Source organism: Scardinius erythrophthalmus, assembly GCF_964197995.2.
Source record: "Scardinius erythrophthalmus genome assembly, chromosome: 8".
In the NCBI taxonomy this organism is placed as follows: domain Eukaryota; kingdom Metazoa; phylum Chordata; class Actinopteri; order Cypriniformes; family Leuciscidae; genus Scardinius; species Scardinius erythrophthalmus.
In genome coordinates, this window is record NC_138228.1 from 45134944 (window position 1) to 45149884 (window position 14941).

Consider the following 14941-nt stretch of genomic DNA (forward strand, 5'->3'; position numbering starts at 1 on the left):
TCCAAGGCCGCTGAGCGTCTTTATATTTAATTTAAACAGTAGTTTGCATAGAATCTTGTAAAACTCAAAATGCACTTTATTGTACAATGCAACAGTCGGAAGATTTCTGCTCGTACACTGGGCAGCAATGTAGTCTCTTGGCTCCGTTCACTCCAAGGACAATAACTATAAAATTTTAAGAGTCGTGAAACTTCCACACCGCCGCCGTCTTCAGTGAGAGAGAGAACTCTGATTGGCTGTTCAGCTTAGCGAATCAGTGCATGAGAAGAAAACCGAAAGCGATGAAAGCCTCTTACCTGACCATTCTGATACACAAACTGTTTTATAACGACATGCAAGTGATCCACATGATTCAACCTCCAAATGGTAAGTCTTTGCGGTGTGTTCAAACACAACTTTTTTGGCCCAGACTCGAGGCAACAACACAGTCGGCTTTCATCGCTGCTATAGTCGGTTTGATGAGTTATGGCATATAAAGAATGCTTGAATTGTTATTTAGCTATTGGTTAATATATTATAAATGATGGCAGTAGAAAAGAAAAGTCTAATATGTGACCCTGGACCACAAAACCAGTCACATGGGTCAATTTTTTTTAAATTGAGATTTATACATCATCTGAAAGCTGAATAAATAAGCTAAAAATAATTGATGTAATGCGATGAAAATCTGGAATCTGAGGGTGCAAAAAATTGAAACATTGAGAAAATCGCCTTTAAAGTTGTCCATTTATGTTCGCGATTGTGCTGCATCCACTCACAAAAATAAATGTTTTATATATTTACGGTATAAAATTTACAATATATCTTCATGGAACATGATCTTTACTTAATATCCGAATGATTTTTGGCATAAAAGAAAAATCGATCATTTTGACCCATACAATGTATTGTTGGCTATTGCCACAAATATACCAGTGCGACTTGTGACTGGTTTTGTGATCCAGGGTCACATATAATATAACATAACTTGACTTTAGCCGTTGTTATGTTTTAAATAAAGATTCTAAAGACTAACACTTGGAAAAACATGTACCAAGCTTTCACAATTAGCCCAGAAAGTGTATTAAGAATGTTAAAAGAGGCCATTTTAATGTTGACTTAATGAGTGTCTGAGTCATGTTTGTTGTGTGTGGGAATCACCACAGCATCCACCTAATGAGGGTCTTACAGCAAATTCTGTTCTTAATGCTACCAAATGACATTTCCCTCTGAGACTATCCCACATGGCCAAAGCAAGCTTCCTCAAAAGCTAGCAAAAAAGATAGAAAGAAAGAAAAGTGAAATTTACACTTGTGTTTTTGGCAGATGTTTTCTTATCAATGCTGCTTACAAGAAAGCAAAGGATTAAGGAGGAAACAAGATCCATAGTCTCAGCTTTAAATGCCACAGACACCAAAATAGTCAAATCTGCCAGTTACCAACTGGGGACGGATTCACAAAACATTCATAAGAGTAAAATTCTTCTAGACTGCAATGCTCTTATTTTCTAACTTAATAATGCTAATAATGTTAAAACTTATTTAAGATTTTGGCATTGTCACTGGTAAGAGAACACAAGCTTGACTCTCAATGCACCTTCATACAGACTGTATTAGAGGAGCAACTGTGAGTTGCTGTTTTGAACGGGACATTTCAAGACTCACACCTGTAAATACATGTGGTTGTCAATCCCAGTGTGAATGTTGTCAAAGAGATATAGGAGCTGTACTTGCATGAATGAAATTGCAGCCTGAGATGTGTTTCAAAGATGGCGGCCGAGTGAAATGACTTGCCTGGGACTTAGTTAGTTAGTAGCTGAGGATACATATAAAAAAAAACAGTATAGGAGCAGCAAATGAGCCGAGTATTTTATAGTGTTTATGGACGAGGACAAAAGCTGGTACCATGCCTCCTGTCTAATAGCATGGGATAATCTGCAATTGCATTCAGGCACTATTAGCATAATGGGACCCAAAGAGAGAGACTCGGGGCTAATTACACTCTCTGCTCATTAGTGGACCATGGGGGTTGGAGCAACAGAAAGTGCTTGTAAATAACAGTAGTTTCAGCCTGGGAGGCGATGGAAGATGCTGGGAGGCTCGTGAAGGAAGTGTGAGGAATGGGACTCTTTCCAAAACCGACAGTTACATCGTTTAAAGGATGTGTCGATTGCGCTGTCGATTTGAGATCATTGTGTCAGCGTCATAACGGCACGTAAGTCTCCAGATGGCTGTTTAGAGGGAAAGGCATATGATTTCATAACACCCAGAGATAAAGTCAACAAACAGCAGAAATCCTAGAGTATTAACACCTGAAGAAATCATTTCTGCATAGAGAGTGTGCATAATATTAATTAGGTTTAAATAAAATGTAGAGGATTTATAATAAATAAATGAAAACTCCATTAACATTTAACTGGCAGTAAAATGGAGTAACACAAACAACAGCACCTCTGGGCTAAATACTAAATCAGACCTAATTAAGATGGCGGAAATTATGAATATAAATGAATGCTTCAGGATGCATAAGCAGACGCACACACAAACAATCACACTCACGATCTACACAAAGAAATTAAGAGTGACCTGTATAGGTGTTCATTACAAACGGATGTCAGACACCGCACTAATGAACTTTAATGCGAGAGGAAACGATTTATTAGAACATATAAACAGAGCGATTTCTCTCTCTCTGTAACAGACAAAGAAAATACGTTTTAAATTAAAAGGTCCTATAGCAAACATGGACTGCTGTGCAGTCATATACTATAAAAACATTATATTGAATATTAAAATTAAATGAAAAAAAGACCAGTCCCATGGTGCATTGTGACAAGCTCATTGAAAAAATAAAATCCATCTAAGAAAGTAGACAATGTGAGAGAAATGATTGTACATGTACATACATAATCTTAATTATCTTTTGTTGTGCTTTTAACTAAAGCACATGTAAAGTACTTGATTATCATTTAAACTGTAGTAGAAACTGATTATAATTTAAACTAATTTAAAGTTAATACTTCATTACAAATGTGTAATTAATTACACATATATTTAACAAGTTTCGATAGAAATTACATTAAAGTATATTTTAGTTTAGCATAAATGATTGTCAGTAGATTTGAAATAATTATAAAATTACATATAAAGATGTGCTTAATGCTGATCCACTTAAGTAGGACTTCAGTTGCATTTAAATCAAATGAAATGTAAACATGAAAACAATTTACAGCATGTAAAAAAGTAAAAACATGTAAAAATGTAATGTATTTTTAAATGTATTTTTAAATGCATTTTTAAATGTAAATGTAAAAAAATGTAAACATTTTAATTTAATTGTAAAAAAAACACAATTAAGTATCTTAAAACATTATTACATTCGGAGACACAAATTGTACTTAAGAACTCTGTATAAATGATGCTATAGTGGACTGCTGATATGCAGTTTCCTATACTGGTGACTTCTGAGGCTCTATCTCAGTAAGGATTTAGTGATTACACTGGCAGTAGACAACATCAAGGCAACTCTGTAGAGCCCTAGAGTTTGTCTTTGATTTACCATTTTCACTGTACAGCTCATTATGCATGTCAGTGTATCTCATTTGACAGATATGGGGCCTTGAGCATATTACACTAGCCATAAAATGCAGGAATTCTGTGTGAATTCTTCAGACCACAGTATAATATCCAACAAGTGATTTATGAATTCATCCTCTGATTTCCCAATCGTCCACACACTGAGGTCTAATTACACTCAACGGTCTCTTTTTCCTCAGTACGTGCCATGCTCAAACTGATGTGCATAATTTACCTCCCAACAGTTTTTCAATAAGAAACACATAATAAGAAACGCTGCATAACCTTGTTGCATTCACCGAGCGCAGTCGTCTCACTATCACTTTGAATATAAGTGAGTCTGGATATGCTAATTCAGTAAACACACAGTCGTGACTCCCTTCTGTTTGTCATCAGAAACTTTGGCTGTGAATATGGGAACAGGCCGTGGCTTGCTCTCTATTGCCACATTTTTAATATTCATTTAAAGGGCTCAAAAAAGAAAGATCAAGATTTGGTCTTTGTAAACCTGGAAATGTGAGGAAGTCTAATTATAAAGGTGTAATTTCTAAAGCAGGATAATTTATGCAACCTAAAACCTTAAATGCAATATACATACATATATATATATATACATATATATATATATACTGTATATATATTTTTTGTGCAAATAATATGATTGTTTAGTTATGCCAAGCTCTAATATACCTTAGGATATAAATTGCGAGTAAAATACATTTGTAAAAATCCCCATCCTTGGTAAATCATGAATGATCCTCTGCGAAAAAAAAGAAAAAGAAACATTTTAAATATATTTTTTATGAAGTTGTACATAAAGCGACGTAGGGATGTGCCCGAAGCCGAATACTATGTTCGGAAAAGAAAATGACACATTCTGCAGAGCCCCTAAAGGGACATGGTGATGGCAGAAAAAAAAAATGTGTTTACATGTTTAATTCATTGTGTCACTTCCCATTTCTGTAATTATTTGTGAAATTTAATTTCAGAGTGAACATTTTTTCAAAGTCAACACTCTTTTAACTCCTAGTTTCTGTAAATAAAGCGAGCAGCTTTGTCATTACAGCAGATTTACCAGAGGCATATACAGTATTAGCCTACAATGAGTCAAAGAGACTGAGAACCAGTGTAGAGGACATAAATAAAGCAAAAGCACACAAACAAAAAAACTTGTCATTAAAGCATGTATAAAGGGGTCTTTATGAAGTGACAGGACTAACAGGCATATTTATTCTCTAAACAGTCCATAAGCATAAGAGTTCAATACATGTTCCATTGTGTTAGTTATGGACATAATCTCTGCTGGGTTAATGAACAGAACGAGTGTTTTCACTGCCCCGGGCAACATCCTACCTCTCCCATTTAGGGACAGCGCCTCCCATAATACAGAAATTAATATTTCACAGGGCCACAACACCCATCAGACAAATGCGTGTGGACGTCCCGTCAATACGTGGCTGAAAGATTGATGAAATATGATGGCTGTGGGCAGGCCATGAACCTGTGTGAGTGGGCGTTGACACGGGCTATTTTTGGGTGAGATTTATATATTTTAGCTGGGAGCCAGAGTCGGGTGGGCAGGCGCACATCATGGCCTCCTGCTAAATTAGAGTTAACAGCTTCAATGCAAAGCACTGACTTGCCATCTCGAGATTTATTGGGTGCACGACAGTGGAATAATCTGCTTCACATCAAATATTACATTTATCTCTAAATATCCACTTTGTGGCTGTTTATAAACATTGATAAAGAAGGAAAATATCACAACAATAACCAGAACCGGCTCGTCTGTTTGCTGGTTTTGTAGGGGTTGTAAGGATGGACTTCTACTAAGACTGAATTCAAGAATTCTAACCTGCTATAAAACAATAAAACTCACTAATCTGAAGAAGAGATCTATGGGACAGAGAGCACAACAAAACTTCTCCAATCTCGTCTCTTCCCCCCATGCTGAGTTCCTGACTCCTCACACTATCTGATCCCCTCCAGGTCTCATTCAGTCATGCAAAACACACACCTACTGTCTCCAGTTGTTTTATGAGAGGTCAAAGTAAATGCTTTTGGTGCGAATGGTAAAGAAGGTTCATTCCCGCAGCAGCAGAACAGTCAGAAAAAGAAAACAATGCCGGTTCTTCTGTTGTGGGAGATGCCCCAATAAAGATCGTTGATAACATTTGTATTTATCCCCCAAACTCAGGCGTGACCACTTGGGCACGAGAAAGGGTCCAGCAAAAGCTGAATAAATATTTGGGTGCTAGATGTTTATTGTTCTTTTGTTCCACTGGGGTATTTAAAGGGGATTGGCAAACCACTCAGGGAAGCATCTGTAAACAGAACTTCCCACACTGTTGCTGTGTGTCTCTATTGCCAGGTATGCTGACTCTTTTAAACTATTTTTGATATTGCATTTTGAATTATGTTTGTACTTTATGCTGATCAGTTATGTATTGTGTATTCTGTTTAATCCTTTTTAATTGATGCTTAATCCTGCCTGGCAAAATAAATGTTACATCTTGATTTATTCTGAAGTATTCTGAAATCATTATTTTAATGTATTAAGGAGGCTGGTGCTACCGCAAATCTTAGTTAAGGTAGGTCAAACTAAAGGCGCATGTATACGGAGCAGTAGGCACGTAAACTGAAGACCTTTTGATTTCTGTCTATCACTGATTTAGCAAGTTGTATGGAAATGGCTAAAATAAACTACACTTTTTTGTACAAGTGAGCAGTAGGCAACTGACTTAAGAGGTATTAGCTAACCCTACATCCACTGACTAAAATCAGAATTAGCAAGTTTGTGTCCGTGAGAAACACGATCCGGCCGACGTGATCTCTATGCGGCATTGGGTCCATAATTAATTAATAACTGAAAGTATGGAAGGTCAAGAATAATAAAAGATCTAAATTAAATCACAATTCATATTTTGATCAGCTGTTAAGAGAGAAAATCAATAAATACGAAGAGTCATTTAAATTTGGAGTCAGATTAAATTATTCATGGAGTCAAAATTAAAATTGGAAATCAACTGTTTAATAAATTAAAGTAAATTTTCAGAAGCGCCCGAAAAGACATACACGCTGCATTGCCTTCGACCAAGACATCGGACACCGTCATTGGGCCGGTGATTGGAGCTTACAAAGTGGTGACCCCGACGTGATCTCCCAGTCTCAGGCGAGTGACGTCTTTCGGCGCGACAATTCAGATCCGAACGGAGCATGAGGTTTGAGCTTCTCCTTCTCTGTCTCCAGCTGCTGTGGTAAGTACATTTTTCCTGTATCTTTTAGAAAGTGTTGAGGGAAAACTTAGACGCACCTCATATAGACACATTGGTAGAACGGGTCGGAATACCCAGGATAGACCGGAACCGCAGAAAACCGGTATAAATCTAAGATTACTAGGAAAAACATGGCTTATCAGGGAAATGGTAGTTCGAGTGTAGACAAGGATGTAATGGAATCTCTCGCTTTGCAACTAAAAGATCTCCTCTTCCGTTTGCGTAACAAGGGAGTAGATTTTGATTGGAATAATGAGCAAATTTTAGCCTGGTACGCTACCGAGGGGCGAAAACTAGAGACTAAATCTCATTTTCGGAAAATTCCGGTCGCGATAGTCTATTTGCTACGTCGAAATGATTTAGCAACTATTGCTGAAAACGAACGCGTGATTTCAAACATAAAAGAACTAGAAGCAGCGCGATCAGATGAGTTGAAAAAACTCAGAGCACAGGTCGAAGCATCCGTGTATGATAAACAAACTTGGGCAAGACAGGGCGACGCGATGGGAACACAAATTAAAAAGCTTGAAAAGAAACTTCAAGTAGATAAACAATACACGTCCGCGCTCGAGGAGTGCTGCGGTTCTGCAGGTTTTCCTATAGCTGCAGTTAAAATAGCGGCGATAAATTCAAAAATTGGCGAGGATGTATACAGTGATAGTGACGAGGATGATATGGTAGCAGCTCTACCGAGCGGCATCCAAGATCAGTTGTCTCTGACAGAAGCTCGTAAACAAACTCCAAAGGCACGCTCTAGTCTGGGAGTGCGCGATCTTTCTCCAGAACCCGCGACTGAAATGTATTATCCAAATAAACCTAAAGAACCGAAACCACGCAGTCCCATAAGAACTCGAAGTAAATCTGGCACTGTTCTAAAAAAAACAGTAAAAGTTGCAGTTCTTAAAACAATGACTAACGCAGATGATGAAGTCACTACCATTAGCCGACCTTTAACTTGCGAAGAATGCACAAAACACAAAGAAGTTGTGGGCATGATGCCAAGGAAAGGCCCTTTTCAACCCTACTGGGACAACTTAATGTTACAGGCTTCAGTATACAAGTTAGAGCCCAGAGACGTTTGGCAAGTGGCTCTCCTCACTCTTCCAGACGAGCTAAAACCAAAAATGTCACGCGAATTGAGATCTGGAGAAATTATAATCAAACAGGAAGATGAGGATGAAAATGAAGTTTATGAAAGATTGAGGGAAACTTTATTAGAGTTAAGGGGACCAACACACGCCGAGTGGAACAGAATTTTAGACATCAGACAGGCCAACAAAGAGCCATTTGAGATTTATGCTGAACGTTTATGGGTGACCTACAAAGAGCACTCAGGGTTAGAGGATGCACGCCGTGATCAGGAAGTTTTACTTCAACTCCTGAAAAATAATGCAGGTCCTCATATACAGCAGGCGCTCGTTCATGGAGCCGATCCATCCGAGAATACTTACCGGTCACTGGTGGATTGGGCTTCCAAAATAGAAGCTAGACTCAAGTAAAGCAAAACTCGTTCTGTTTCAACAACACAATGGCTAGCTGAAGGAAAAGGAAACAAAAAATTCGACCTAAAGCCCAAATCTCAACCCTTCTGTTACTTCTGCAGAAAAAATAATCACATTACACAAGATTGTTTCAGATTAAAACGGGCCGAAAATAATCAGAAGATAAACTCTAAATCTGACAATGAAATTCTTAAGCGTTTGGAGAATTTGATTATACAAAACAACTCCTCAGGGAGTAACCCAAAACAAACAGAGGAACAACCTAAAAATCTGAATAACCCGTACAGAAACCTTCAAGCAGACCTCGCTAACCTGTTAGCAAAATACAACAATCCCCAATAGGGGTGCGTGGCCTCCGTTGCTATAGGAAACATTATCACAAGCGGAAACCGAATCAAAATAAGAGCTAACCTTGGAGGCCGGTTAGTTAACATTCTTATTGATAGCGGAGCCGCTTGTTCTTGCACAAACATTCCATTACCACTAAGCACGCGAACGATTCAAATTAAAGGTATAGGCGACACTTTAATGACAGCAACTCAAACAAAATCAGTCCAACTCGATTTAGGCATGGTAGTGCTAAAAGAGCAATTCTGGTATTTACCAGATAACAGCGAAGGAACTGTATTGGGTATGGACATTATGAGAAAACATGGCTTTGTAATTCATTGCTTTGAAAAACAAATTGAAGTACAAACAAACAAAACAACAAAGAAATGCCTGCCTCAAGGCAAGGCCAATATCATGTCCATATCCAGTACAGATCCAACTCAACTTCTCATCAACAAACACAGCGATGTTTGGGCTAACCATGAACATGACTGCGGCCTCGTTGATTTTGAAGTATGCATTGAGGGAGAGCCCCCTCCCCCGCAAAAACAATATCGCATTAAGCCAGAGGCAGAGGTCGCGGTTCATGAGATAGTGAAACAGCTTGAGATTAGAGGCATAGTTCGACGATGCTGTTCAACCACAAATTCTCCGTGTTTACCAGTTCCAAAACCTAACGGTAAATGGCGTCTTTGCATTGATTATCAGCGTCTCAACAAAGTTCTGCCTAAAGCAACAGCTATAGTGGCAAATCCAGCTACAATCTTATCACAGGTTTCAACTAATGCTTCGTGGTTCACAGTGCTTGACATCAAAAATGGTTTTTGGTCTATTAAAGTCAAACGAGAAGACCAGTGGAAGCTGGCATTTACTGTAAATCAAATGCAGTATACCTGGGAAAGAATGCCGCAAGGCCTTCACAATAGCCCCTCAATTTTTCATCGAGCTGTGGCAGATGTGCTCAATCCCTTACTAGGGACGGGCAAAGTAGTTCACTATGTAGACGACATACTGATAGCCACAGAAGAACCACTTGAGAACCACTTGCAGCTGGTTGACGAAGTGTTACAGATGCTAGGTGACGCAGGCTTTAAAATGAACAAAGAAAAAGCCCAAATTGCGCAGAGGGAGGTACACTATTTAGGATACACTCTGACTCAAAGTCACAAAGCTTTAACAGACGACAGGAAAAAATGCATTGCCGAACTGCCTCGACCTTATACTTTAAACTCGTTGCAAAAAGTATTAGGAACAGCAAACTATTTACGAGATTTCATCCCTGATTTTGCAAATACCGCTGCACCGTTGTATTCGCTTTTAAAAGGGAAAACGAAACCAAATGATGTCCTTGAATGGGCTGATGAACACGAACAGGCTTTTACAGATTTGAAACAGCGTTTGTGCGCCGCGCCCGCCCTGGGTTTGCCCAACCCATCAAAAGTTTTCCACATTCAAGTAGACGCGCATGAAATCACACTAAGCGGAGTCTTAGCTCAGGAATATGGAGGAAAACTGCGCCCAATCGCTTACTACAGCCGAAAAAAATCTCTGGTCGAACAAGGATTCGACCCATGTACACAGCATGTGCTTGCGGTGCATTGGATGTTAAAAACAACAGAACCCATTGTAGGTTTCCAATCTGTGGTTATACACACAATGCACACGCCTGTACGAATGCTGTTACAGGGCCGAATAAAGGGAGTTTCCTCCCAAAGATTAGCGAGATGGCTAGCAGACATTCAAGCGCGCGAAATCACAACAAAAAACACACGAATTTTGCCACATCTGCTCGGGGATGTTGAGGGACACCCACACACATGCCAGCCCAAACAAGAAGCACAAAGCCTTGTCCATGACGAGCCACTTCCAGGCCAAGTGCATGTGTACATTGATGGTTCCCGATTCTGTCAAAATGGGCATTTCTATACTGGCTGTGCAGTGTGGACACCTCATCTTCCCGAGACAGATGCTAAACGGCAATTGTTGTTTAAACTACCAGCTAACATATCCGCACAAGAAGCTGAACTCATTGCATTGCAAGAAGCAATCAAGGCACACCCTGAACCGCTCTGCGTGCACACTGACAGTCGGTATTCTTTCGGCGTCGTAACTGATTTTATGGCACAATGGCAATTGAGAAAATTCCTCACCTCCGCCGGAACGCCTATAAAACATTTCAACACCATAACTGCGATATGGCAAGCTGTACAAGCGCGAGAAAACTCCATTTCCGTGGTAAAAGTGCGCGCGCACATTAACAAAAATCCAAATGTGCATGAAAGAAACAATAACATTGTTGACCAATTGGCAAAACTGGCAGCAGTGAAAGGCAACCGTTGGCAAAACGAGACAACCTCTGTTTCTGTAGCAAGTGCTGCACAAGTCACACCCATCGACCTAAAACAGTATCAACAAGATCTGTGGGTCTCTGATGGAGAACTTGTGCCACATTTGAAACATGATCAGATGGTGAACATAATTGAAGGCATAGTAATCCGAGATGGAAAATTTGTCGTTCCAGAAGCCCTCCAAAAGCCAATAATCAAATTATATCATGATTATGCGCATGTATCGGCTACAAAAACAGCACAGTTGATACAAAAACAGTTTTGGTGGCAAGGAATGACAGCTGACATTGAAAGATGGTGCTATGCCTGTCTGGTGTGTGCGACAATTAACCAGGGAAAGCTAGGCCGAACTAACCTACGCAGACCAGAACCACCAAAAGGGCCCTGGGAGTCCTTACAATTGGATTTCATTGGTCCGCTTCCCAGTGCCAAGGGAGGGTATCGCTATTGCCTCGTGATAATTGATAAATTCTCAAAATGGGTTGAAACAATTCCCACGCGCAATAATACAGCAAACACCGTGGCACGTGTGATGGCGAACCAAATCATCCCTCTTTGGGGAGCGCCCATTCAAATTGAATCAGATCAGGGGACTCACTTTACTGGACAAGTCATGAAAAATATGTGCAAAATGCTGAACATCAAGCAAAAATTTCACATCCCATACAGGCCGCAAAGCTCTGGTATGGTTGAACGTGCGAACCGCACCATCAAAGAAAATATTGCTAAGCAAATAGCTCAACACCAAAACAGGTGGATTGATGCTTTACCCACCGTTCTGACTGTGCTGCGAGCAACCCCATCAAAAGCTACAGGCATCAGCCCATATGAGCTTATGACTGGAAGGGTGATGAAGTTACCCATTGATCCAGAAATTTCCCCAGCAGACCTGGGCCCCCTCATGCTCGCAACTCAGCAGACGGTGTTGGTGCAATTGCAAGAAAGGTTGAAAGTGCTGCACGCCCAGGCTGGACTGAAACAACAGCAGTCAGACCTGACAAATGATGCACAATTTAACCCAACCTCTGAAACAACATTTTCAGAAGGAGACATTGTGATGGTACGCGTTTTTGTAAAGCAAAACGCATTTTCCCCTAGATGGCACGGGCCCTATGAAATTAAAGCTGTTTGCAACAGTTGTGTGGCCGTGACCATCAGAGGAAAATTAAGATGGTACCACATGTCCCAGTGTAAACGGTTCAAAGGTTCATTGAATTAATTATGATCTTTTTCCTTCATAGGACAGTCATCGCAATTCCATGGAGGCCAGATGCCAGGACGGTGTCCGGACCCGCCTGCATCGAATTGGGACAACGAGTCACACTTACACACACCTTAGGATGCGGTAGATGGGTATGGAAATATATCAAGGGGCCATCCACATCATACATTCCAGTCACATACAAAGAAATAGTCACATGGCCTCCCGGATTAGCACCGGAACCAAATTGTGTAACAAAAATATGCTGTAAGACAGGTTCTACCCATCTTCCAGACAAAAACCTCACAAGCTACACACGCGCACCAAAATTTCACCACAACATTACCGCCTGGTACCAACTCGAAGAATTTCCAGATTCAAATATTGGTAACATGCACACACTATATGAAAATAACAACCATGGAGGAGATCCAAAAAAATGTTATTCCACTAAGGACCTCCAACCAACCACATATAGGTGCACACACACTACAACACATAACAATACACATTTAAAGTTTACTGAACTTCTTTTCAATCTAACAAATAAGGTATCGAACAATAATTTGAAAACATTTGTTTGGACTGGCCGAAAAGAAGGAACATACTGTGTGGGAAAATGTGAGGCAAATATGGATAATTATACTAGCCCTCACAATTGTTCATGGACTTTACACCATTGCTTTAACTTAACCACATGCGGTTACAAAAAGCCCACACAGTGTCCGAAATTGTATACCACCCCTCCAGGTGGCATAATCAAAGGAAATGTAAATAAGACTTTACTACATGATGTCAATCTTGTGATAACACATGTCACGTATAACATCTCCAATGTGTTATCTGCTTATGTAAAACACTGCAACTTTAATGATAAGACGTATACATGGCTACAGTCACGCATCGATGATTTAATTTCTGATTACAAAAACAGACTTGCAGTTCAAATTCCATCTGCTCGTACCAAACGAGACCTGTTTGGAAATATAGCAGGCCTTTTTGGCTCAGTTAATTCTATATCCAACACTTACAAAATAACAGGTCAATCTCAATATTCAACTTGGTTGGCAAATCAGGTAGCTACTGGTTTTCAACACATCACCAATAGTAACGAAAACATTATCAAAGCGGTCAAATCTGAGGCGCAGGCGCTTCTGACGACCAGTCAATCAATTTTCAATCAGACCCGTACCATCGAGCATGACTTAGCCTGTAGATTGTATGCACAAGATCTGTTTACTGCAGCAAGACAAGAGATTTTAGATCTTCGTCTCCATAAAACACCTAGACATGTTTTAAATGATCTTATTGAAATTTTAGATCTACATAGATGGCTTGCATCAGAAAGAATGAAAAATATTAAGTATTCTGAATTACTATCAACCTTAATGATGTATACTGGAAATGAATGTACTGGCTGTATTGGGTTCTTTGCCACTTTCCCTCTAATTCACCCAGACCAAATTTATCTAAATTCCACTACCATACGCTCTATTGGCGTGGTAGTGAGGGATCAAATCATTAAATGGGATCATCTGACGGGATATATGACTTTGAAGGGCACTGAAACCTTGTTTACCACTCGCACCTGTTGTCATGAGACATCCAGTTACATTATCTGTACCTGCAACACTTTACAACCCTTTTCTTCCAATGATTCTAAGCTCATTAACGTTCAGTCATTGCATGGTCATTCTGATGCTGTTCAAGTGTCTCACACACAGTGGTGCGTCGTCAGTGAGATGAATTCCTTCTCCTATGGAGGTCTGACCTGCCCTGCGAACCACACGTTCTGTCTGGAAGTGAAAGAGGACTTTTCAATGGGTCAGATAAACATCCTGGGGAGGGTACCGATGGACGTGGACGTTTCTCCCTGGTGGGAGGACACTTTCTATGAACAGAGCACTCAAGCTTTGGTCAAAACAATGGACTTGGTGCAAGAAATCATCTTACAGACTGAGTACCATCTCAACCAAGCGCAAGTGGAAGCGAATCTGGCGAGAAAGACTGCAGAAATCCTGTCCAGCTCCTCTACCCGCTCAGCAAGGTATGCTTATACCTGGTGGGACTGGACGTTCCGTGGATGTGTCCTCGCCAGTGTGCTCATCTTCTTATTCACACTCTGCCAGTGCTGCTACTTCAGATGCCTTCTCCGCACAATGCGCACTTCAACGAACGTGGCCATTGCGCTCAGTCCATTACAGATACCAGCCCTACGGAAATTGCAACCATAAGCGGACTTCATCAAATTTTGGCCCCTCAGGGACTGATCTAAATCTGCCCCAAGGGGCCAGGGGCGGAAACTGTAAGGATGGACTTCTACTAAGACTGAATTCAAGAATTCTAACCTGCTATAAAACAATAAAACTCACTAATCTGAAGAAGAGATCTATGGGACAGAGAGCACAACAAAACTTCTCCAATCTCGTCTCTTCCCCCCATGCTGAGTTCCTGACTCCTCACACTATCTGATCCCCTCCAGGTCTCATTCAGTCATGCAAAACACACACCTACTGTCTCCAGTTGTTTTATGAGAGGTCAAAGTAAATGCTTTTGGTGCGAATGGTAAAGAAGGTTCATTCCCGCAGCAGCAGAACAGTCAGAAAAAGAAAACAATGCCGGTTCTTCTGTTGTGGGAGATGCCCCAATAAAGATCGTTGATAACATTTGTATTTATCCCCCAAACTCAGGCGTGACCACTTGGGCACGAGAAAGGGTCCAGCAAAAGCTG

General features: G+C 40.3%; 1 protein-coding gene across 1 annotated transcript; it reads left to right on the plus strand.

Annotated features, from left to right (window-relative positions):
- Nucleotides 1–12247: 12247 nt before the first annotated feature.
- LOC308694396 (uncharacterized protein) lies at nt 12248–14444 on the plus strand (the record flags this gene model as incomplete). The annotated part of the gene is made up of 1 exon (XM_081371900.1): nt 12248–14444. The coding sequence occupies exon 1, from the start codon at nt 12603–12605 to the stop codon at nt 14442–14444; it is 1842 nt and encodes a 613-aa protein (XP_081228026.1). The 5' UTR covers nt 12248–12602.
- Between the last annotated feature and the right edge of the window lie 497 nt (nt 14445–14941).